We start from the raw sequence: 24,609 nt of genomic DNA on the forward strand, positions 1-24,609 counted from the left end.
TGAAAGTGTTTTCTGTTTTTATTTTGAAAGATTTGGTTTAAATATGTTGATCTTCTGTCATGTGACTTGTCCTTTTTTAGAGTCAGCCACTGAAGTCTTTGCGCAAGCTCCTGCACCTTTCTTCCTCATCCTCCAACCAGACCACACCCTCTGATATGCGCTACCAACCGCTACCTAATCCAGCCTCTGCTCAAGGTGGTTTCACCGAAAGCAGGGGTCACTCAGGGGTCAGTACGCCCCAGCTGAAGAGCCGACAGACAGGCTACCCACTACCCACACAGCTGGAGTCCGGCTGGCACACGTCCGCCTTGGGCCGCCCTGAAGGAAACCCCTACCCGGAGCAAATGAGCATCAAGGGGGGCCAGAACGGGCATGGCTTCGGACGCCCCTCCAGGTCTCGTATGCCAAACCTCAACGACCTGAAAGAGACGGCTCTGTGATCTCTAATCTAAAGTTCTCAGATCCACCTCAGACTCCTCTGTTTCCCCCTCTGTTGCTCCCACATCCCCCCCTTGCGTAACAGTACACCTGCTGAACACACACACACACACACACACGAAAACACAAGATACCAAACCTTCAGTTTAAACACTGCTTGCAAACAGGCCAAAAGCCTTTTTATGTCTTAATGTTTTTTTAAAGCTTCCATGTTTGATAGACTTTATATTATTACTTCTGTAATTCTGATTATAATTTGTATCATAAAGTAAATACATTACAAATTAAATATATATAGATGGATAGATAAAGTGTAGATTTTAAGTGTAAGTATTTTTGTTTCTATTCAATATAGAAATATAGTACATTTTACTGCGTAGTATTTCCTTAAGACTATCTAAGGCATTCTAAACAAATAAAGTTTTATCAGTTGTTACAATAGAGATTGGTACAGTAATGTCAGTAATGTGTGTTCATCTCACTCGGGATTGTAACTCTTCGTCCAAACTGTCCTGCTTTTGGATGTGCTCTGTCATACTGGTCACAGAAGCTCAAAATGTCAAAGCAGTCTTGTTCTTGAACATATAGCTGTTGGCACTGACAATCTATAAAGCTTAGATTTGATTGTTTTGTTTGTTTGTTTGTTTGTTTTAGGATATCTAGGTTTTTATGTCTTTTTGAAATGCAGCCATTTTAGACACTATGGTGCCATAAACTGACAGAAATCCTAACCTACATCGCCCTCTGTAGGACATAACGAAGCACTGCATTTACTCTCTCTGACTGAGATTACAGCATATTAACAGTTAGGCACTGACTTGTCATGCATCAGTTTCATATATATATAAAATTATTAAAACTATGGTCACACCTCAATCACGTCCAATAGAACAAACATAATAACACTATAACAGAATATACAGAAGGTATTTTTTGTAGTATTGTAATCTAAAATTAATTTCTTTAAACGCTGAAATGTTTATGTATGTACGAGTGTTATGAAGCACCCTTACTGGTGAATCATACAGTAGTAAAACCTTGATAGGTTGCACTGTTTTGAGCAAACTTCAAGGATCCAGTTTATGGCAAAGGACATCTGAAATGGAAGGATGTGACTCTCTCTGATAACTTCCCTCACTACCAGGAGACAAGGAAGTCTTTTTGTTGCTCATTTCCTACATAAGGATTTCACAAAAGCTACTTCTAAGTGGTTCTACTTGTTTAATACAGTTAAAGAAATGCACAAATACATCCAAAATATTATATACAGTTTAACTGCTGTAAAAATTTGATTTATAAAACATGAAATGCAAGTTGTTGTTTTTTTTTTTCCTAATCATTGTCACACACCAATTTTTACAGCAGTTAGAGGATTTCAAAAGCCATTCTGGGTGTACTAGTTCATTTTTAACTGATTTCACACATCGAGCCACTTGGGACGAGCGTTAAAGAAATCTCAAACCACAGTGGGATCAGACGCTCCGCACTGTAACATCGTTTTCTGTCTGAGATAAAGTGCCATGAAAGTAGCTCGGCAGAAAAATAAAACTTAAACTTTTTAACGTTGCACTTTGAAGAGACTGTGTGTTTTCAGCAATATTGCTCTGACTCTGTAAATTCTTCCTCACTTCATGTTCATCATGTGCACAGTGTGTGGAGACTTGACGCTCCCACAGTAAACACACTGAGTCCAAACATGACCGTATCGTATTGTGTGTGGTGCATCTGTGAGGACCGTGCACACTCTGTACTCGACACAGTACGTTTCTCTCTTTGGATTAATGTTTTGCTGAAGGAACACCGTGTATTATATTAATACTGATGTGTGACTACTTGTTTGGTAATATTTATAACAGAAGATGTTTATCTCAACTGTTTAAATGAAATCAAGTATTAAGTTTGTGCTTTTATTACAGACACAAATTAGTAGCATAGTCAGTGTTTTATCTGCTTTTTTTTTCCAACAGAGCATTTACATGAGAACATAAACCCACAAATGAATGCTTAACAATTTTAGAATATTCATGTTTACATATGTAACAGTAAATCTCAAATAAAAACAAACTCGTTTGATTTGACACTGAGCTTGTACAATCTTCTTTTTCTTTTTGCAAAACAGTGTTTGACTCTAATTCAAAGACTTTTATGAATGAGTAACCACATCTTTATTTCTCTCTTGTAGCTTCATGAAGAACACAGACCTCCAAAAATGCCTTTTCAACTGGAATGTGTTGTGTGGATATTTAAATATTAAAACAATTAATTTATACAGATTTTAAGACAGACAAAACAATGCATCAAAGGACACCAAACATGTCCACCTGCCCAGACTTAGTTTGCTTCGAGCCTCGCCAAAGAAAGACAGACATGTTAAAAACATGAAGGTCATTACAAGGTAACACGATAGATCTTCCAGATGCTGGACCAGTGTCCCCCTTTTGGCAAGCGGCAGGCTGGCAGGGGAAGGGAAAGCAGGCTGAGTGCACTTCAAGAACACTTGTTCATGCACATCAGCAGCTCCATCCTCATGGCGATGCGGGTGTGCCAGCCCAGCGGCAGCAGGCGGATGTAACGGGCCACAATAGGTGGGCGTAGCAGGTTCTGCACCGTGGAGGAGCGGTCAGAGTTCCCATAGAAGACCTGAAGAGTGGAAAGCATGTAAAGATTTACGGGTCATTATATCACGCCTGTCTCTACACATTTATTATTCAGGGTCATGAATCAGGAAAAACTGGGCCACTTCACTGACTTTATGATTCTTCTCCACTTTTGCTAATCTTGCATTTATCAATGTCCCCTAAATGTCACTTAGTGGCTGCTGAGTGACAGTGACAGTGGCTTACAAAGTCTCATTTTAAACTAAAATAAACTGAGACAACTTTTTTTTTTTTACATTTGGATTCCACATTATGTTTGGTATAGATTTTTATATATACAAATTGATGAGGACCATTTGAAAGCAAAACAGAAGTGAAAACTAAAGTCCCCACATCAAAAATGCTATGCTAATCCCTGTTGTGTCGCCTTTTTCTGAGAGATTATTCAGTAGAATGCAGTCAAACAAAATATATCTTCATAAAAGTGACATCTGAACTCATAGCGTGGCATTTTCATCGGTGCTGGAACCTTTCAGTCAGCATAAACAACATGAATCTGATGCAGAAGGAGATAAGTCTAACATATTGCTATCAAGGAGAAAATGACAGTCAGTTATAGTGATAACAAGCTTTACAGGATCTGTTCAACATGCTGATATCACTGTATTGACTTCCTTAAAGATCCCATCTATAGTTTTGATTAGTGGATCAGAAAATATCAGCCCAGACAATTTATCATGTTTTAGTAAAAAGTTATTATGTCAATCTATTGCTGATCATTTTCTTCAGCGATCCATTAACTATTTGGTTAGTAAAACATCAGAAAATAGTGAGAACTGCCCATCATAATAATCCAGAGCCAAAATTATTCACTTTACTGTAATTAAGACATCAAAAAGCAGCAAATCATTTTATTCTATTATCTAGTAAAGCCTTATTTGATTCGTTTACTTGAGTAGTAGTTTGACTACTTTGACTCTACTTGATTACTTGATTACTACAATAACCAACTGCTAACAAGGCACCACAAGAGAGGAAATAATGAAGACTAAATTTTGCAACACTTTTAAAGACTTTTAATCGGAATTGGGGACTTTAATCTGACCTTTGCGCCTTTCTTGTATAATACTTGGTTGTTTTAACCTCTTCAGGCCTCTGAAAATTACATGTACAATATAAAAGTCTGAGAAGGGAAATGTTTTGTTTGACATCCACCTGATGACAAAAGGTCACAAGAAAAGATCCCCTTGATTGAACCATTGATTCAAAATACATTGATGATTAGTTTCCCCCTCACCTTACCAGCAATACACTGTTAATAGGCTACGATTGATATAAATGGGAGGTATATAAGTCGACAACAGCAACAGACAACACGGATAAATGCTCCATTAAACCTCAGTGATGTATAGGCAGTGTGTTTGGCTTTGAATATCTATGACTATCTGGACAAAAACAGCTATTGTGAGGCTGCTCATTATTGTATTTCCTTAATGAAACAGCTTGAAAAAGTCTGTATGTGCAGTTCTCCTGGTTACTTCTTTCACATACAAACTGGTGTCTTCCAGAGAATGTGTAATTTTATGATATTTATCATTGGGTCACTACTACTGTACATATTTTTTAAAGATATTTAAAGTTCAGTGCATGGTTGGTGTGTAAGTTTCCTTTAATAAGCTAACTGATGTTTTCTGTCAATTAGTTGATCAGAAAATTAATCTGCAACTCTTCTACTAACGGATCATTTTTCATGCAAAAATAACAAACATTTTATTTTTTATGTTAAGATTTGCTGCTTTTTGTCATCCTAAATTACAGTAGTGAATAATTTTGGGCTCTGGGTGATTGTGATGGGCAGTTCTCTTGCCTTGATTAGATCAGGACTTGTATTTATCAAACTGCTGGCATTTTACACACCAAACAGTTAATGGATTGTCCAAGAAAAAATTGAACGATCCAATTTGAGCAAATTTAAAGCATGTTTGAATTTGTGAAGTTCACACAATTCAAAATTCACACTCAGTTTCCCCACACTGCTGATTAGTATTAGTACTTACCCTGTTGTTGCCTGTCTGGTCTTTGTAATAGACCCAGTTGAGGGTTTCCACGGTGCGGTATTGGATGCTGTATTTAGTAATCCACTCATCAGCATCGCAGCGACCCTGTGTGAGGATGCCAGACACCACTCCCACCTCCTTTAGGTCAATCTGGATCCACTGATACTGGTCATTGAACTTGGAAAGCCAAGCACACCTAACAAAAACAAAAATACAGTCAAAATACACAATTTTTTTCGTATATTTACAATGGTCATAACAAGAAGAAAAGTGGGTTGTCATGACTTACCCAAAGCCTTGGTTGTTAAGACGAGCCTTGTTGGGGATCCAGGAGATGTACCAGCCAGTGTATTGTTCCTGATTGGAGCAGCTGATCTGGTCTGATGACACAGATCCAGATTCGAACCCCAGGGCTTTGTGGTAGGGGCACTCTGTGGAGGAAACAATTTCAAATGGTTCATTAACTCTCTGTGGATATCAAGACAAGGCTGAGCTGTTTGTAATGCATGACAGACTTGATTTGACCAATTTGGAAGATAGAGTAAAAAAGATAAAAGTAAATATCTGTCACTTTTACTCACAAACTTAAGAATAAAAGCTCTTGAGCAAAATTGTTTTTGACTTAGAGATGTTGTTACATTTTAGAGCGCTCCAGAGATCTCTTAATTTGGTTAAGAGCAGAACACACCTGTTTTCTGTCTGATTGTACAAAATATAATTGTTCATGATGAATCATACATTATCTGAAGCAGTATAATTAAGAACAGAGTTGTTTTTACCTGATATATTCACTCCTTTAGGATCGTACACCTCTCTTTTTTACTTTATATTTTTTCAAAACAAATTAAATTCTCCTTATTATATGATTTCTTTGATGTACCTCATCGATCAATAGCAGAATGTCTGGCAGCTGAATTTTGTTTCCATTTCAGCCGATTTTCTATGTTATTTTTTATATACTTATACATAACAAATATCTTAGATTGATGTTAATATCATGTTAATTACTCCTGAGATTTAAAGATTTCATATAAATAAAATTCATTTAAAAAATGTATAATTGTATATGTTCTTGCAGAATAAAATACCACTGAGTAAACTGTAAAGATTTTTTCAAAGATTGTACAATATCTGTCCACATCTCTGATTGGCTTTTCCTTCTCTGAGCATATATGTGATCACTTGAGAGATTCTCTTAGAAGTTACTTTTAGGAGGAGGAAGTCACTTGATGATGTGTCTTATTTGTCACACTCAGTGATTAACTGAGTTTCTTAGAAGTTTCTAACGTTTGCGTGATAAGGCAGAGGAAGATGATCGGGACAGCATCTGATGTGTGCTTCCTTGCCCAGTATCAAGCTATTAGACGAAGGGCAAGCCCTATTTTAGGCTCCCTAATCTGCTCATCACATTCCTGCACAGGTAATGAGATTATCTAACAGCATTTGCTGTTCACCATTCCACTTCTCTTCCTCACAGTTTCTTAACTCCAAACTGTCATTATCTCAATAAAAGTTTCAAGTTCAGACCCCAGTAAGAGGATCTCAAGATCACTGTGGATGGCGATGTTAAAGCCCCGCAGAGATGAAGAAACAGAGCCAAGACCAGGCTGAGTGCATTTGAGGACACTCATTTGGATCACACAGCTACCATCGGCTATGTGATCCATCACACCGTTTGCAACTCTCTGTGTGTCCACAGACACCCAAAAACTCCACAGGAGAGCTTTCTGCCATACATTAATATTCAGGTGTGTAATATTCCCCAACATGTCATCGTCCCTCACATAATACAATTATGAAAAGGACTATGTGCATCCCATTTATCACTTTTTTAATAACATACTGGCCTGGTACAGAAGAGCTTGCATGACTTTCAAAGCAGATAAAGGACGTCCAACATCCCTGTGAGTGGGACAAACAGAGGACTACAAGTCTATCCAGGTCAGCAGACCTCACCTGGCATGCAGTTCAGTGGTTGACTCTGAGGTGGTGGCGGTGGCAGAAGTGAGGTTGGGGCAACAGGCGAGATGACGGTGGGGATGCGTGTAGGTGATTCAGCAGATTCACAGTCACAGGTGCAGGCTTTCACATTTGACGTCCATGTCTCGATGACCTGCTGGTCCTCCTCCTGCAGCTCCTCCTCCTGGACAGCCTCCTCCTCCTGAAGGACAAACAGGGAAGGATTTAATCCAGAGTTTGCTCTCAGAGTCAATTAAAATCACGTTTCAGACTTTTTTTTAGGTGGTTTACTAATGGACTCTTACCTCCTGTGTGTGGACAGTAGTCAGGGCTATACCACATCAATAGGAATGCATGGAATATAAAAGTAGATATTTAAATAATATGTGTAAACTAAAACCAAATTTGACAGAACAAAAAGAGAAAATAAGGAACAAAATCAGTACAATTTTGTTAAATATATGTGTATAAATTGCGGTATGTGTCCAGAAGAAACTGGTTTTGAGAAAAAAATGGAATAATATAGAAAAAATTGACTGTATTGACAATAACAAACACATAACTGCTCATTTGCTACTGTCACCATAATGAAATATAGTTATTTCTATATTTTAGTTCAGAAAAAAAGTGACTTTCTCTATCTTGCACAAAAAGACTAAGGTAAGTTAAACAGAGATTCCTCATTTCTTCCATTCAGGCAGAGAGTATAATGATTTGATAATATCCCTCACACTGGTGCCTTACACTAGTGACTTACCCTGAGATAGAAGCAGGAGGAAGAGCACAGCAGCTCGAGCAGTGACCTCCATCGTCTTCTTCAGCTGTGCTGGAATGCAATGTGTGTGATATACAACGCTAGTGGATAGGATTACTGTAATCCACAGGCGTGCAGTGGCTTTATCTAATACTCGTTATTGGTCCTTAGACACCTCCCTTTGCTTCATCTATTGTACTGCACCTGTGCTGAATACATCATCATCTCCTCATGAGTCAAGTGTCATGGTGGCAGCGATGTCTATCAGGATTACAGCCCTCATGAATACATGGACGCCATGTTAAACAAGATCTATGCCAGGGGTTGGAAAGTTGGAAGGGGTTGGAAAATACATTCTTTGGTTGAAAGAGTCGCAAGCAATGTTTTGTTTTGAGGGGTCACATGCAAAAGAAGTTGAGAATCCAAGACCTATGCAAAGGCTTGTGTTAATATTTTGAAATGTTAAAACCTAATGCAACATTCACAACTATAATATAATGTAATATAATATAATATAATATAATATAATATAATATAATATAATATAATATAATATAATATAATATAATATAATATAATATAATATAATATAATATAATATAAAAGTAGAGTATCCTGGGGGTTTAAGGTGCTGACCATGATCTGCAACATCTCCGGCTCAAATCCTGCTTTATGCAAGTCATTATTGCATCTCTCTCTCCCCTCATGACCTGTCATTTATCTACTATCGGTTCTCTAATAAAGGCATAAAAACACATGTCATGTCTTGTTGTATTTAAACTAAGGATTCTTTCACCTGTGTGAGCAGTGTGTCTTCAAGAGGTTGCAAAGGCTCCAAATGCTGCATGAGGAATGGGACGTCACTATGTGAAATCACTTACCCAAGCAAAGTAATTTGTTATTTGCACTTTGTCTGTGTCCAGTTGGCTGCAAGATCCCAAATGTAGTTTAAAGGGTCAGTTCACATAAATGAATCAACCAAAAATCACATAAATTCCATTCACCTGCATATAGCATTGCAATAGAAGCAGAAATTTCAAAGACAAATATCTCAAATCACAGGAGAAACATGAACGACAAGTGAGATTTTTAAAATGTATTTATCTTTTGTTTTAGGTGAACCAAACCTTTAATACGAGTGTTTGTTGCTCACATTCTATATGTAATTGTAGCCTATACAGTATTGTAATATTGTACATTATCAAAAGCCATATGTAACACACTCTTATGTCTCCTATAAAATTCGCCACTTCTAGTTGTAATAAAGTTGGTTATTCCGCCCGTTTAACCTTTAGCTGAGGCTTCTGTTAATGACGTTTAAGTGGGCGGAACCATTCGAGCCCGTCGTGCTTTGATTGACGTCTCTATCAGCCACTTACACACACACTACCCAATTAAAGCATCGAAAAGGCGGGGACTACCGAAAAATAAAACCTTAGCCAATGAGCAATGGTATGAAAGCTCCATTGGCCAATCAGAAACTTGATGCCAACTGGCCGTGTTTCAGGGTGGCGTTGGGTAGTTCATTTCTTCACAGGGGCATACACTGTTTTCATTCAAGGTAAGTAGTTTTGAGCTTGTATAATTTGACAATTTACATGAAAATGTACACACATGCTCGCTCGGTCGCATGTCGTATTTTAAACAGGCCAGCCGGTGGCTGAACAAGCTAAACGCCGAATAACGGTGTTATTAACGGTGCCTCCGTCAGGCTGTTGATAAGGCGAGGTTATGATTTCAGTCATGTCTGCGGTATAACTGGAGTGAACCGGCGTTTGAATTGGCTATTAAAATGCCAAGTTTTGTTTTACCTTTTTCAGTGAAATGAAAATATTCAATAGGTTGTCTGTGGTTAACCGCTCAGGCTGAATTTGAACCAGGAAGTGAAACGGTGCGCTCTGTTTATGTTAAACACATGGCAGCAGACCATACACACTAATTACTTAACAATCTTTTGATATAACATATTTAATTGGTGTATAGATGCAATTATTTACTTCCTGAGTTGAATGACCGAATTAAACTGAATTTGTCTTACATCTTGGTAAACACTTGTGCACTTCTCCTATAATTGTCCTATAATTTCTTCAGTTTTTTTGACTTGTCTGAATCAGTCTGACCCTAAACATCACACAGTATCACCTAAAAAGTGTTGAGATGTGTTCTTCTGAATGCTTTTTGTCTCTTTCTGCGGATGTCTTTTAATCACTCACTCCTTCCTCCCATCTCTCAGTGTTTCACAGCTCCTCTTGTGTGTGTGTGTTTTTTTTTTCTCTCCGTCTCTTCATTTCAGATGCAGTTCATGCTTCTGTTCAGTCGACAAGGCAAGCTCAGGCTTCAGAAATGGTACGTGCCTTTGTCTGATAAGGAGAAAAAGAAGATCACCAGAGAGTTGGTGCAGACAGTCCTGGCTCGAAAGCCCAAAATGTGCAGCTTTCTAGAATGGAGGGACCTCAAGGTTGTGTATAAGAGGTAGGTAGAGATTGGGACTTGTTTATGAACAAAGTGTTTTCCGGGTGAACGCTCTCAGAATACAATTCTCACACTTGTCTGGGCAATTCACAGACCTATCATTCATAGACACGACTCAGTTGGGGAATTGGGAGAGTTTTATCAAAGAGATGAAGGCGTCATCACTACAACAAGAAAGAGCATTAATTTTGCCTCATTATTTTCTGTTGCCGTGCCAACGGACGGGCAGGCAGACTATTGGTGAACCCTGGTGACCCAACAGGAACAGACTCAGTGCCAGAGCTCGTCAGTGACCCTCAGCCATTTATTAACCCCCAAAAATTAAACAATTTCAAGTAGTTACCTTGCCATTTTAATATTAATACGTTATACTAAGGTATATCAGCGTCATTAAACACGTCATCTGACTGTTAAGTCGTTGGGACTGCTGCCTGACAATCTATCTGTTCTGCAGTGGTCAGGATATATCTTATTCTCCGTAATGAAGACCAACATGTCAAAAGTTCTTTTTCTTAGGAGTTACAATCTGAGTGTTATATAATAATTCTGTGCCAAAAATGAAAATACTTACACCTTCAGCAAATGTATGAAAGAGGTCCAAGAATGGTAATTATTTTTGAGAACATATCGAGTATGTACCAAGACATGAGAAGCCATAGATACTTCATTTCATTGTTACTTTTGGACACAGAAACTTCAGTGAGAAAAAAATGAAATAATAAGACGTCAGGTCAGATTTGTAGGTACATGGTACCATGCCGCAGAGCCAGCTGAGCCTCAGGACACAATAACTGATGCTGCTGTTTGATTTTTAGGCCACTTATGATGTAAAATAACACAATATGAAACATAAAATATCAAATGTTGCACTGAAGCAGAACAAATAGTCCAGACAGCTCAACAGAAACCTTGTTGTTTCAGCTATCTAGATTTAGTTGTGCATACCTTTTCAATTCTGACCTTGTGTCAAAATCAGTCTGTGATCAGCGATAAGGCTGAATCTGTTACTATAGGAACTTCTGTTGCTGACATTTTTGCCAAATTAAATCACCTTGATACTTGATAATTGAAAATGTAATCCCAAGAAAGGCTCTGGGCTTCTTGCCACACTCGAAAAAGACATCCCCTTTTGACTATAAAACCCTAAAAAAGTCATAAACAACGTTCCAAAAATATGTTTTAATTGAGAACAAAGCCATGTTTAACACAGTGTCTAACTGTGTCATCACGATGCCAAATGCAACATTGAGAAGCAAATTATTTTGGCAACATCTGCAAAGAGTAATGAATTTGTTTCAAAAGGTTTGACACCTTAACTTCCTCTTCTATGCCTGGTAGCATAAACTCTTGCTTCACTTCTTTGCGCCACAGACAACTGAACAACTGAACTGGAGCCTTTTGTGTTTCCTGAGCTTGGCTGTGCCTTGCATTCACTTGTACAAACAGCAGACAATGATGGAGTGTACCATGAAACAATTCAAGAATTCAAAGACAACTGTTAATCAATTGAGAATGGATTGGAAATGCCAACTGGTTGCAATCTTGTAGAGTTTGAGACTTGAGCCAGTATTTTGTCTTTCTAAAATCAACAGGGTAGCCCTTTGTGCCTTCCTGCCCTGCTGGTGGGATCAACTGACCTGCTCCTTTATTAGCCAATCATCACATGCTTAAAGAGTGCCTTAGGGATTATCAGGGATAAAGAACCATGGCAGAACGAGGCTTAACTGATACAGCCTCCTGCATCCGGCTTTTGGTTTTTAAATGAATACCTTGCCCACAGTAAACAGCAGCCCCTAATAACAAGGAGCCACTATCTCAGCACTATTACAGCGAGCTGGGCGACAGTATATCACTTGGAGATCAAGTCTAAATGATAAAAACGCATAACGTCAGCTCTTTCTTATATCCTCTTTGTCAGGTTGACGTTGCAGTTTTCACCATGAAGGATGCTTTTTTTAAACGCTGTTGTTCTCTATTTGAATTGTCAAGCTGAAATCGGCTGTTTTGTCTTTTTTTTTTTTGCAGATATGCCAGCTTGTACTTCTGCTGTGCCATAGAGGACCAGGACAACGAGCTCATCACACTGGAGATCATCCACAGATACGTGGAGCTGCTGGATAAATACTTTGGCAGTGTGCGTTTGTGCTGTGTCCTCTCTTCTCTTCTTCTTCTCTCTTTTCAAATGTTGTGTATTCATGCAACAGTTAATCATATTTTTGCCACCTGTTGAGCACAGACTACAAATTATTTTCATTTATAATCAGTGTTATTTAACTTCTGCTCAACAGGTTTGTGAGTTGGACATTATTTTCAACTTTGAGAAGGCCTACTTCATTCTGGATGAATTCTTGCTGGGTGGGGAAGCTCAGGAGACGTCCAAAAAGAATGTATTGAAGGCCATTGAGCAGGCTGACCTGCTACAGGAGGTAAGGCACCTAATAGAATCAAAGTGGGCACAATATCGATTTCATACTGATGACTTTGTTAAGTTTTCTTTCTCCCACCTCATTAGTAATCTACATTTCTGATTCTTGAGACCAAAGTCAGGAGACATAGAAACAGTTAGAGGAGAAGTGGAATATCACATTAGTACTTACTTCTTCACTTAAGGGTACTATTTAAGTACTTCAAATTTACTTAAATCACTAAACTTTTATGAAAGATCCCCCCCTTAAAAAGTGATACCTGTTTAGGTGGTACTCTTTAGTCATTTAGTGTGTAGGTTAGTGAGTTAGAGCAGGTATGTTTTAGAGTCCTACCTTTAATAACTCAATAAGGGTTATTAAAGGTAGGACTGAATGTTTACAGTCACTTAAAGAAATCCACAGAACCACAGAAACGAGTAGCTATACCTAAGATACTTTGCTGTCTGCTTAGGAAGTCTTTGAATGTTAATAGTTCTTCCTGGTGTTCCTTTTGCACAATTTTCTGATCAGTGTTAAATTCACTTCTATCTTTAATTAATTTTGATTTCCTGAGCTGCATGAATAGACTCATTCAGCTTCATTTGTCAAATGTCTTACGTTTTATTTCTTGTGATTTTCCCTTTCATTGGCTTCACAGCGCTTTATCGTCCTCCATTTCATTTCTTAATCTTAATCAGCTGACATATTTCTCTCTTTGCCTGTGTATTCTTTACTGTTGTGATTTACAGAATATAGACTTTCAGACGCGCCTGTTTTCAGGTACAGTTTGTAAAAACCTAGCTCGCCCTTGCTGTAGTGTTAGAGCAGTACCTTTAGAAGTAGATTCACCTCCACCGCCAGCAGAGACAACACAGCAGCAACAGCAATATCTCAAGCGGCATAAACACATTATAGATATTGAAGTTGCTGGTTTGTTTTTCTGCTTCATATCGACTTTAACCCTGATATGTCCCATGTAGCTTTAATCCTAGGCACTGACTAGCCAATAACTCTTCATCAGCAGCATATCTACATGAAATACCTCATAATAATAGAAGAGAAAAATCAAACCACTTGTGTTGGCCACATAATGTATATTTCAAGATAATATTTGATATCAGGTAAGAGAGAGAAGGCAGTGGACAGCTGTAGTAGATGCAAGTGCACACAGGATGATTTAATGATGGGTTATACATTAATAGCACAATCATAGTATAAACATTCAGTCGTTTTGTTTTCCCTTCCAGTGTCACTAAAATATCTGAAATAATGTGATTATCCACTTAAAGAATTCACACATTCTTTACAGTCTCTCTGGACTCGGTTGACAGCTGAATGAGGGGAGCTCAGGTTGCAGCCCAGAAACAAAGCCTCATTGTCTGCATTGCTGAGACCACTCAAACGCTTTGTGGCCTACATTGGCTCTCTATATCTAGGGAGCACAATTACAGCAGCAAAACCACAGTGTCACTGCAGTTACTATGCTGACTGTAAGCATATCCAGTACTACATCAACAAACACTGGTCACAGCATGACAGATCTGTATCAATGTTAGTTACAAAAGAGGTTCTCTTTCACTTCACTTTGTTAATGTCATATATCAAAACTAGATATCTTTACCCGTTTAAATCTGCATATACAATGCAAAACAACATACTGTCAGAATGATTTCAAAGGTTTGTCAATGCAGTTTTTAATGTTGACTATACAGTAAATGGGGCATAAATGTACACTGCATTACAAAGTCGTCTAGTATTGACCTAATCAATGTCAGCAGGCTGATGGTTGTTGTTGGATTTGTTTGCTCAACGTTTAGTGAGCTGAAAGGCCACTGCTAATGAGTTCTGGGAAGCAAAATCAGGCCACTGCTGCAAACCCATTAACATCCAGTGGAGAATTGCACTTAAACACACGACATGAATAGTTATGGCAAAGATTCTTCAAATTTGGCCATTACTGATAAAAATATGCACTGAGGCAGGATAGTATGCAGTTTAAAAATAACCTAATAATTTATATACAGTTCTGCAGAATATCTACACAACAAATAAGAAAAATAAATACTAAAAAAAACCTAAAAATGTATAAAACACATCTGCCGACATTCATACTGTTACAAGCAACTTGAGATTTACCAATATCGACCATTAATATCCTCCTGTCAATGTATGCACATGTATTTTAAAAGAAATCCATCCTAAACAATGATGATGTGATGTACCTTGCTTTATGTGGATGAGTGTTTTGCTGGAATACCTTTTTCCATAAGAAGATATTGCTGAATAAAGATATATAGAGAAGACATAGGCAGAACACAAGGGTAAAACAGTTTAAAACTTACCCCACTTTGACATTTTACACATTACCAAACCTGGAATATAAAGAAGCCTAAAGTAAGTAATTAAATTAGCAATAAATTCATGGAGCATTAGAAAATGCAAATGTGGCCCATGACCATTAGCTGTGAGCCAGATGCAGCCAAGTCCATAATCCCCGAGGACAAACTGTGAAGGTGTTCATTGATTTACGGTCAGCAAGGCCATCCGGTCGCTGCAGTGTAGAGAACATACTGTACAGTGATCCTAAAAGGCTTATGGTAAGTTCTTAATGTAGGCTTTTTCCTTTCAAGGACATGAAGCGAGAAGCTATTTAAGATCATTTAGTTGAAATTCTTACTTTGGTAGAAGTGGGGGTCAAAACCCCAAGATTGCCAGCCCACATTTTCCCTGAGAGGGAGAGAGAAAGAGGTCTCTGATTGGCTCAATTCTGTATTTATAGAGCCAGAGTGAAGACTGGGGGAGTTTGCCAAATGAGGAGATCTTGTAAAGGGCCTAGAGTCCATCCAGGCAATTGGTAAATACTAGACTGGTGCAGTCAGTCGGTCAGCATGGGTTTCCAGTACTGTGTGCTGTGAACTTCCTACCTGCATGTACTTCTGTCAGTATGACTGTCTCATGACTCTGAGTGAAAAATACATGACGCAATGTACGGGTCATAACAGGCATGGACTAAAACGTGTACGTTTAGGCCATGTCTGAGTACACTCAGTTTCACTTACAGGTGGCATAATCCAACACTTTTCAATTTGGTTGAAGCTGTTGGTGTTAAAATCTAAATTTGGATCATTTTGACATTATTGCAAAGTAATCTATTAGATTTCTGTTTTTCTCATGGATGCAATTTGTAATATGTTAAAAGTGACTCTGAATTGGGATTGTAACTTGAAGTGAAAGAGCTATGCTGCCTGTGTGAAGAGTAGCTTGTTGTTTTACTAACAGCACTGAATGGAATTGCTGATTAATGATTATGTATGCTGGTTATAAAAGGTGGGAAAGGATCTCTGAACAGTAACACTTTGTTAAAACAGTTTTTTATTAACTTGTACTAATATTAATTCCCCAGGTATTACATATGGTGCCATTGACCCCAAAGTATGTTGTTGTGGTAGCTGTTCTAGTGCTCTTCTAATTGATGCCGTGATATTAGTGAATATGGCTGGTGTTACTCTATATTTTTTATTGTCAACAAATACCATGAAAAACCAACAATGTGTGATTTTATCTCTTAATACTCTCCAACTTCCCTAACTTACGTGTGGCACTCAGCCTCAAGCCCATTTGTTCCAACTGAAGATATAAATCTTTAAAAACAGGTGGCCAATATATTGTTTTATTTTTTAAAAAGGCTTCGTCATTTCCTAAAACAGCTGGGTAGTAGAAGACTATTTTCATATTTGGGTACACATACACATTTTGTGCACTAGCAAGTAGCATAAGTGAGATTGACTCAAAATAAACTACAGTGCCCATGTTCATGGTAATACAGTAATTGTTGTGTTTTTTTTAATAGTTTTTTGGACTACAGTGGAGCTCTATGGCACACAGGAATAAGCTATTTTTGTTCCTTTCATGGGATTTGTTGACTGAGAAAAAAAAAAGAATATTGCCAGCTGTATCCTTTGGGCTAGTGTTAACCAAAAAATGTTTCAATGTTTTTATGGTTTTCTATGCAAAGAAAACAAATTATCATCAAGGTAATTTTATTCAAAAATGTCTCTGCTACTTGAGATGGCGCATAGAGAAACAGTTTTGTAATCAAACTCTTTGTTGGTGTAATTTAGTAATCAGGCTAATCAGCTGAAGTTTTAAACCATTATGATTGAAATGGTGAGATGCAGAATTTCCTCATGTTTTGTCAAAATTTCAAAAATTCAGTATAAGATGTATAAACAAACAAACAAACAAACAAAATCCATTCCCTGATTTTCATTTTGAGGAATTTAAGTTACTGTCATCTTGCAGAACATAGTGGATACAAAAGAAACTACTTGGTTAAAATACTGCAGGGGTTGAATTGAGGTACATTTGGATCTAGTGCCTCTGGCATTAGTAGTGCATAGTGCAGTAATTACATGGAAAACATACCACAAGGGATTTGGTTTAAGCTATTTTAATAAGCCTTTAATGAAACATTTCTCAGGAGCGGGCCATTACTTTGGTGCCAGCAAGCACATCTTCTTTTGGAATAATGATGCCTCAGAAGATTTCCAGCTCAGCTCAATTCTGTGTTTGAGACATCCTAGATAGATTAAGCAGAGAAGCCCCAGTGAAGAAGGCATTGTTATTATGGTGGTGCACGGTTAATGTCCTGGTCCCTGAGCATATATTGTTGATGTGTCAACACTGTAGGTTACTGAGAAATTCTCACTTAACCTTAGTTGACCAGTGGTGCATCATTCTGTTTACTTTTTGTCTTTATAAAAATGTTTGCCTCACAGGTATGATGGTCCCAAATGTGGCCTCTGAGTCCTCTGGTCTTTTCCAGAATTAGGCCTGCTGAGGTGAATACTCTGTGTCTGTGGATTTAGGCCGTCTGTACAACTAGAGTCCCCTAGTCAGAACTAGTCTCAGTCTTCTTACACTGTGCGTCAGTCTGTCTGTAGCTCAGTTCCAGTAAGACAGTGTTCCTGGTCTTGTTCCTGGTCTCCCGTCAATAGTAACAGTCTCTCTACAGCTGAAAATACATGTTTGTATTGTAAACAAAGTTTGTCGTAGTCTGTCTGTATTTGTTTTCCATTTTCCAACATTTCATTGACACTGTCAACACTACTATATGATTTAATCTCTGCAGTTTGGATAACTGACACTTTGACTGTGTGCCTACAGTTAGATAGATTTAAGAAGCACTGAAAGTGAAACAGGACTCAAACTGTTTCCATAGCTGTTAGTTTCAAAGTGTTCATATCACCCCACCCAAACTCAAATAAGTGTTTTGCTTCTGGGGGAATTTACTATTTTTTCCTCTTACTCAAGTCTTTTCGTAAAGAATATGAGCTAAATTAAGCTAACATCACTGTTAAGCAAAAAAAACACTGAGTTTGTCCGACTTTGGGTACGTAGGAAAAGTAAAATTCTCCAACAAACTATATTGTTAAAATGCAAGTTAAGAGAATAGATTTACTTTTTGGGAAATGCCCTGATTCACTCCCTGGACAAGATTCAGATGAGAAGATTGGTACCACTCTCATGAAAAGCTAACAGCAGCAGACCATTAGCTTATCTTAACTTAGCATAAAGACTGGAAACAGGAAAACAGCTAGCCTATCTCTGTCTAAACGTAAAAAAAAATCCACCTACCAGCACCTCTATATTGTATTTTGTTTGTTCAAGTTGAACAAAAATAGACATTTAAAAACAACAATTTGTGGTTTTATTTGGGGTTACATGCTGGAACAATTTCTCAGCTAGGTACAGTGACTTCCTGGAGTATGTATCCCACAAATTGTGGTTTTTACATTTTGTCTGTTAATAGATTAAACAAATAAAATGCAACATGTTAATTAGTGAGCTTTAGAGATGTTGGTAGGTGGATTTCTTAACTTTGGACAGTGCCATGCTAGCCGTTTTTCCTTGCTTCTAGTCTTTATGCTAAGCTAATTGCCTGTAGGCTCTAGCTTCATACTTAAAGCACAGAGACATGAGAATTGCACCATCAAAAACTTGCAAGAAAGCAAATAAACACATTCCCCAAAAAGTCAAACTATATCTTTAATAGAAAATTGGAAAGTGGTGAGAGTTTTTCGTCTTTGTCACCAAGTGAAACCTCCTGCCTGCTGCTTTGTCTCCTGCATGTCCTGTGGAAGAAGTGGCTGTTACAGTAGGACGTAGTGTTGTTGTGTTTTCTAAGCTGTGTGCATTTCTCTCCCTCAGCCCCGTCATGAGTACTTTAATGTGCCTGTGTACTGAATGGCTGCCATCGCTGCTGCTGCTGCTGCTGCTGCTGCTGCTATCCACCCTGCATGCTGAGCTCCTCAGTGCCTGGCACCTTTCTCTCTGCCCTCTGAGCACCTGTCATTGTCACTGGTTTTGGGATGCTACAATATTCTCAGCTCACTATTCAATTCACTACATGGCAGTCATGATACAATATTATCACAAAGTTAAAAGAAGATTAAAACTACAGTAAATGATTAACACACTCAAGCTGGATTAAGCATAGGTCCTGTTACTGGGGCCTGAAAATGTTACTTTTTAATACCATTCACTTATACAGAAGTGAGTCACTATGTTTATTGAGTCATAATATGTTTTGTTGTGATACATTGTTACATGCCTGTCATTGGTGTTCTTAATGTTGGTTTCATTGCACCAGTTGAACACCTCTTTTTATTATTATCGCTGTAAAGCAGCAAGTTTGCTGCCCAAAAGTTGTTTGACAAGGACTTTGATCCACTTACTGTACTATAATTCTTCTGGGGCTTTCTGCTTAAAGCTCTGGAAGAAATCTAGTAAGTGGACCTTGATTTAAGATTGCTTATTTTTTATTTTTTAAGATTTTTTCCAAGGTCAAGAATGAAACTTCAAACTCAACAAAGCAATGCAGTTTTTAGTTCAACCAATGATTCAGCAGCCAAATTACTAAATACTGGCTGAAATCAGTTGCTGTAGTTTTTGGTTGAAAGAAAATCTGCACATTATTGGATGAGGATGGCACACGATTGAAAGTCACCTCTTTAAACTTTTGAAGAGTGTTCACATTTACAGTATTGATTTGTCAAGTAAAAGACAAATCATGTCAAAACTATTTTGCTATAATAGATGTTCTTCACTAAATCTCTACTTCCTTTTCTGCTCATCTGTGCCGGTGCCTCTCAAAATATGTGGGGGAAGTCTGCCCCCTGTTGCACACGTTGTAATACAGGTGCACAAATGTGACTGACTGTGTTCAAATATACAGTCCACCATCAAGGCACGAGTATTTATGTATAAAGTGAGCACTCTAAAAAGAAAAGCTTGATCACAAAATATGATCATGTTAATTCAGAAACACGGAGGATCTTACCGTTTAATGTCCAAGAGGTGTTCATCATATCATTTTTAAATGTCATATTTCCCTCATTGTTCTTGCTCTTGTGACTGAACTCACGTTCATGGGTGGAAGTGAATGCAAAAGACGTCATGTGTTACTTGTTCCTTTATCATGTCTGTTGTGGATTTGTCACTTATGTTTGTATCTTCTCACTTTAGAAAATATGTTTTTAGGTATTGTCCTTGCTGTGATTACTAGGAGTTGTTGTTCTTAGAAGACATACTAGCTTTTCGACATTTGTCCAATAATAAGCTCAGTATGTTATTTTTAAATCTTTAAAATTATTTTTAGACCCTGATAATTTCCTATTTAAATCAATAGAGAAAAGCCCACTCTCAAGGTAAGTGTTACTTGTGGGATTAATGCTAAAGAAATATTTGCTCTTTGCACTAATTAACTAAGAGCTCTTTTTGCTCTCTACACCACAATGATATTTAAACAGAGGTGAAATAATTAGCCCTACAAATTATCCATCTATCATAAATGCACACTGGCTAAGCACTTCAAATCTTTTATATGATCTGCCAATGTTCATTTGTGTTCTACTAATAAAGAAAGATTGCATTTATAGACTATGATAAACTGAGGATATTTTTATCAATGTATATAATAGGTAAATAAATCATTTATGATTCTTTGACAATTAAGCACACTGGTGTCTTTCTTTACTGTAACTGATTGGTCCCTGTGTAAGCAGGTTTTTCCCCACATGTGATACCTTTTGAAGTTCAGTCTGACATTTAGTAAATAGTAATTCATTTTTACTGCAACTGTTTTCTTCTAATTTGAGAAAAACAATCCCAATAACCTTACCGCTGAATTGTGCCAAGCTCCATTTGCTTTGCAGACGAACATGTTTAGCCCACATAAAAGGGCAATTAGAGATTCATCGCCTCTGCAAAATCTTCCCCAAGAGAAAAAAGGCTGTAATTGGTGAATAATGCATAGTTTATGTTTCAAGATCTGGGTTGAACATTTCGCACTGAAAATGACACGACATTACAGAAGTCTCTGTATAGAAGTGGGTTGTTTTTCTCCTTTTACTGTACCATTAAAAAAAGGCTAGATTTGTGTCTCACTGCTCTGATGCAACTACTCTCTTTACTTTGTGCTGAACCTTGTTATAGGATGCAAAAGTAAGTGCTTCTCTTTCTTTCTGCCACAAGAATATGAATAATATCTGTGCCGTTAGTCACATTAGCTTAGGCACAAAACAGATAACAAGTAACAAGTATTTTGGCAAAATGATGCATGTGAGTGTGTTTGTGCACATATATATAGTATAAATGTCAATGAATGCAGCTTTTACAAATAATAGTACATATCAAGAGCAGTATCAAATTCTCAAATAGGGTGAAATACAGAGTTGTTGGTTTCACCCCTCTCACTTTACATGTATTCATTTGATTCAATGTTAATACCCAAAGTATTGATTAACGCAGTTTTATCCACTAATTGCAGTATCAAATCCTTAAATAATCATTTACAATTTGAAGGGTAAACCGTTATTTGCATAAAGCTGACAACCGAGTGGTTGCCATGTCCGTGAATTCTCTCATCACCTCTATTGCTGCTGAGGCAGTGGTGACATAAGATAAAATGTTGCGTCGCAGTGTGTGTTGTTACTCATTATTGTGGAAATCTGCTGTGATCAATGAGTGGTGTGCAGCTCACTGATCACTGGAGTTGTGGTTCCTCTCTCCCCTCACAGGACGCAGAGACCCCGCGCAGCGTACTGGAGGAAATTGGACTGACATAAAATGGCCCTCATCACCATCCACACACCACACCCTCCCTCCTCTGCCAGCTACTCTGCTGTACGTAGCCGTTACCAACACCAATTCACATTTGAGCACACACAACCTCACAGTCACACACACAGGCATGGTTTCCCTGTGCATCTCTCCACAACAAGGCTTTTGTTTTCTCCTTTTAATACTCTGTGACAGACAATGTAGCACTGTTTGTATGTTTTCTACTAAGTTATCTATTTGTTCAGTGTAATGACATTAACTGTTACTATACTAAGGGAAAATGCAGCATAATTAAAAAATGTTTTTGCTGCTTTTCAGTCCACAGCATAGATTGTATGGTCTATGGTCCACAGGAAGATGCTGTACTGAGTTAACTGCTTGATTTATATTTGACCAAAGCTGATGTGATTATTGTATTCTGTAAAATAGATTCACAATTTTAGAAGTAGTTCTGAATTACAAATGTGTTAGACCCAAAGAATATGTGATATTGTAAAGGGAGGTCAAAAGTATTACATTTACAAAACCAAAGAAGTATGTTTCATCTCGCCTTTGTTACTTAAACATTGCATTGTGACCATAGTATCAGACATATTCAGCATTTCAAATTGACCCACTGACTTACACTGTAATGCACTGCTGCAATCTGAAGTGAAATCACTGTGGATAAACTGGCTTGAAAATAGAAATTGTTGTATGTCATATAATGAGGGACTGTTTTACTCCTATAGTCTGTTTGGTCTTTCTAATAACAGGTTCATGCCTTGTTGAATGCCTTAATCTCTTGAGAAATTGATGTCTGTTTATTTGAAGTGAGAGAATCTGTTAATGCTCCATAATTCAGTAGCATTTGCATGCCACTGCAGTGTAGCAGGTCAGTGCATTGAGTTTGTTTTATTGATATATTATGTGCAAGAACTAAATTGACTGTTGACATTTCTTCATGTTGTTCTTCGCTACTGTACCTCTCTTATAGGTTTTTTGTGATGAAAACATTTCAGCGATTGACATTGTAATATTCCAGTCACTTTAAATATCTAATCAGTATTGTCGAGGCAGAATTTAATCAATGAGATCTTTTCACTTAAAGCTGCATTAGTCCATCTTCAGCCACTAGATGCTAGCTGACATACACAGCATTGAAATATTATGGCCTTATTACATTGTTGTTAGCAAAAAAAAAAAAAAAAAAAAGCTTGGCGCAACATCATCATCTCATTGCGGTCATGTTTCTGACCACCTGTTGATATTCACAGCCCTTTAGCTCTGTTTTGGTTTCCACCAACTACTGAGAATAATATCTGGATCTTTAGCTCCCAGGTATTTGACTTTGTTTACCAGCTAGTTACTACCTACACTGGACTTTTCAGAGCTTGTTTACTGGATACAACTGGCTGCTGTTGCTAGAAAATGGGTTAATGAGAGTGGTGAGACTGAACATACAATACATGTGTGACAACTAAACCAAAACAGTGAGCTAAAAGAAGCTAAAAAGGAAAAAAAAAAAAAAAAGCACCGCAGAGCTACAGAGTTGAAGTTGCTCTTTGGATTCTTTACTATGAGCTACACCTTTTATACTTAAATGTATTCATTTGATTTAATGTTAATCTAAAAAAATATCTGATTAATGCAGCTTTAACTTTACACTTTCAGACTGGATGTGATTATGACTTAAGAATTGTTTAATAACAGTGTTATATAAAAACAGACCTGTGCCAATCATACAGAACTCTGACACGACAATTTAAAGCTGAGGCATCTCTGCTGAGTATTTGACCTTAAAACCTTCGCACACCTAACATCCACCCTCACAGGTGTTTTCAGATACTTTGCCTGGACTGTGTCTGATTGACATCTCCCTCATTCTCCTGTTAGCTTTGTTTCACAACCTATTTAGACCTTTGTTTCCCATTAGCACATGGAGTTTGGTAACTTCATGTAATAGTTCCACCCAACTACAACCTCCTAAGCTCATCAGGAAGACTAACTGAAAACACCTGTGAGGGTGTGCAAGGCCTTTTTTAAAAAGCCGTTTCACTGTCTACCCCAAATTGGTAATGTTAAAAACCAAGAAGCTTTGGCCACTGACAAAGTCAAACACTGTACAGCATGTAAACTTACCGATTTACTACTACTGTGTTACTACTGTGACTCTGAAAAAAAGATAGTTAAAACTTGAATGAACATGAATAAAACATCAGTGGTGTCAGTGATTTCCAGCCACTTGGATGAGTAATTAAAAATAATAGAAACCTAGTAAAATGTAAAATGCCTTGTGCACAGGACTGTACAAACATGAACTGGCATTCTATCTGTATTTTATCTTCTCTTGCACACTATGTACATTTTTAAGAAGCTGGTATTGTTTAAACTAAAACCAAAATCTTTATATATGCTCACTTTTTGGTTTTCCTATTTTGCAACATCTTCTGTATATCACAGTTGAAATATTGAAATCTTCCTATTATAACTTTTGTATTATTTTAAATGAGCATTTTCATGTGTAATGTATGCAGTACATGATATGCTGTATCTCAGAAGTGTGACCGATAGAATCTATGCTATTCTATACTGTGAGAAAAGTTAAATATACAGTAGCTGAAGCATGAATGCAGTGCAACCTGTTTATTATATTACTGGACTTGTGTTTTCTGACAAAGGATGAATTGTGTAGTTTGCTGTTACAGTGTCTACAATAGGCAAAGGAGGAAGATTGTGTTTTCCTGTCAAGTTCAGCAATAAAGAGTACTCCGGGACAGAGAGCCTGTACTGTCACAAACAGCTTGTTTCCTCTCATTCTTCAC

General features: G+C 37.6%; 3 protein-coding genes across 10 annotated transcripts in view; 2 read left to right on the top strand and 1 right to left on the bottom strand.

Annotated features, from left to right (window-relative positions):
- The window catches only part of LOC122988434 (cyclin-dependent kinase-like 5), a 41,295-nt gene extending 38,779 nt beyond the window's left edge, over positions 1–2,516 (top strand). For all 3 annotated transcript variants that reach the window (XM_044360716.1, XM_044360715.1, XM_044360717.1), the window contains one exon: positions 81–2,516. In XM_044360716.1, the coding sequence (XP_044216651.1) occupies positions 81–440 (360 nt within the window). In that variant the 3' untranslated portion in view covers positions 441–2,516. The remainder of the gene's footprint in view (positions 1–80) is intronic.
- On the bottom strand, positions 2,332–8,275 carry LOC122988437 (retinoschisin-like). The gene is made up of 6 exons (XM_044360724.1): positions 7,809–8,275; positions 7,357–7,382; positions 7,049–7,253; positions 5,382–5,523; positions 5,093–5,288; positions 2,332–3,078 (listed from the first exon to the last, which is right to left on the bottom strand). Exons 1-6 carry the CDS (start codon positions 7,858–7,860, stop codon positions 2,926–2,928), a joined length of 774 nt encoding a protein of 257 aa, XP_044216659.1. The 5' UTR covers positions 7,861–8,275; the 3' UTR covers positions 2,332–2,925.
- A 974-nt stretch (positions 8,276–9,249) lies between these two features.
- On the top strand, positions 9,250–24,584 carry LOC122989220 (AP-1 complex subunit sigma-2). Of its 6 annotated transcripts, XM_044361963.1 has the most exons (6): positions 10,017–10,277; positions 12,303–12,411; positions 12,566–12,703; positions 13,432–13,462; positions 17,461–17,523; positions 18,893–20,694. In XM_044361963.1, exons 1-5 carry the CDS (start codon positions 10,099–10,101, stop codon positions 17,511–17,513), a joined length of 510 nt encoding a protein of 169 aa, XP_044217898.1. In that variant the 5' UTR covers positions 10,017–10,098; the 3' UTR covers positions 17,514–17,523; positions 18,893–20,694. The 6 variants fall into 6 exon arrangements, with proteins under 6 accessions (XP_044217897.1, XP_044217896.1, XP_044217898.1 ...); XM_044361962.1 differs by lacking the exons at positions 17,461–17,523; positions 18,893–20,694 and adding an exon at positions 9,250–9,366 and having other exon boundaries at positions 10,099–10,277; positions 13,432–15,452; XM_044361966.1 differs by lacking the exons at positions 13,432–13,462; positions 17,461–17,523; positions 18,893–20,694 and adding exons at positions 15,462–15,536; positions 21,763–21,951 and having other exon boundaries at positions 10,028–10,277.
- The last annotated feature ends 25 nt before the right edge of the window (positions 24,585–24,609 follow it).

This window comes from Thunnus albacares, chromosome 9 (genome assembly GCF_914725855.1).
Source record: "Thunnus albacares chromosome 9, fThuAlb1.1, whole genome shotgun sequence".
Classification (NCBI taxonomy): Eukaryota; Metazoa; Chordata; class Actinopteri; order Scombriformes; family Scombridae; genus Thunnus; species Thunnus albacares.

Coding starts and splice junctions, on each gene's coding strand:
- LOC122989220 (XM_044361961.1), top strand. CDS start 10,000: ATGTCTTTTAATCACTCACTCCTTCCTCCCATCTCTCAGTGTTTCACA. Junction 10,278..12,302: donor CTCAAGGTTGTGTATAAGAG/GTAGGTAGAGAT, acceptor TTTTTTTTGCAG/ATATGCCAGCTTGTACTTCT. Junction 12,412..12,565: donor TGGATAAATACTTTGGCAGT/GTGCGTTTGTGC, acceptor TCTGCTCAACAG/GTTTGTGAGTTGGACATTAT.
- LOC122988437 (XM_044360724.1), bottom strand. CDS start 7,860: ATGGAGGTCACTGCTCGAGCTGCTGTGCTCTTCCTCCTGCTTCTATCT. Junction 5,524..7,048: donor ACCACTGAACTGCATGCCAG/GTGAGGTCTGCT, acceptor TTTCCTCCACAG/AGTGCCCCTACCACAAAGCC. Junction 5,289..5,381: donor CTTAACAACCAAGGCTTTGG/GTAAGTCATGAC, acceptor TGTTTTTGTTAG/GTGTGCTTGGCTTTCCAAGT.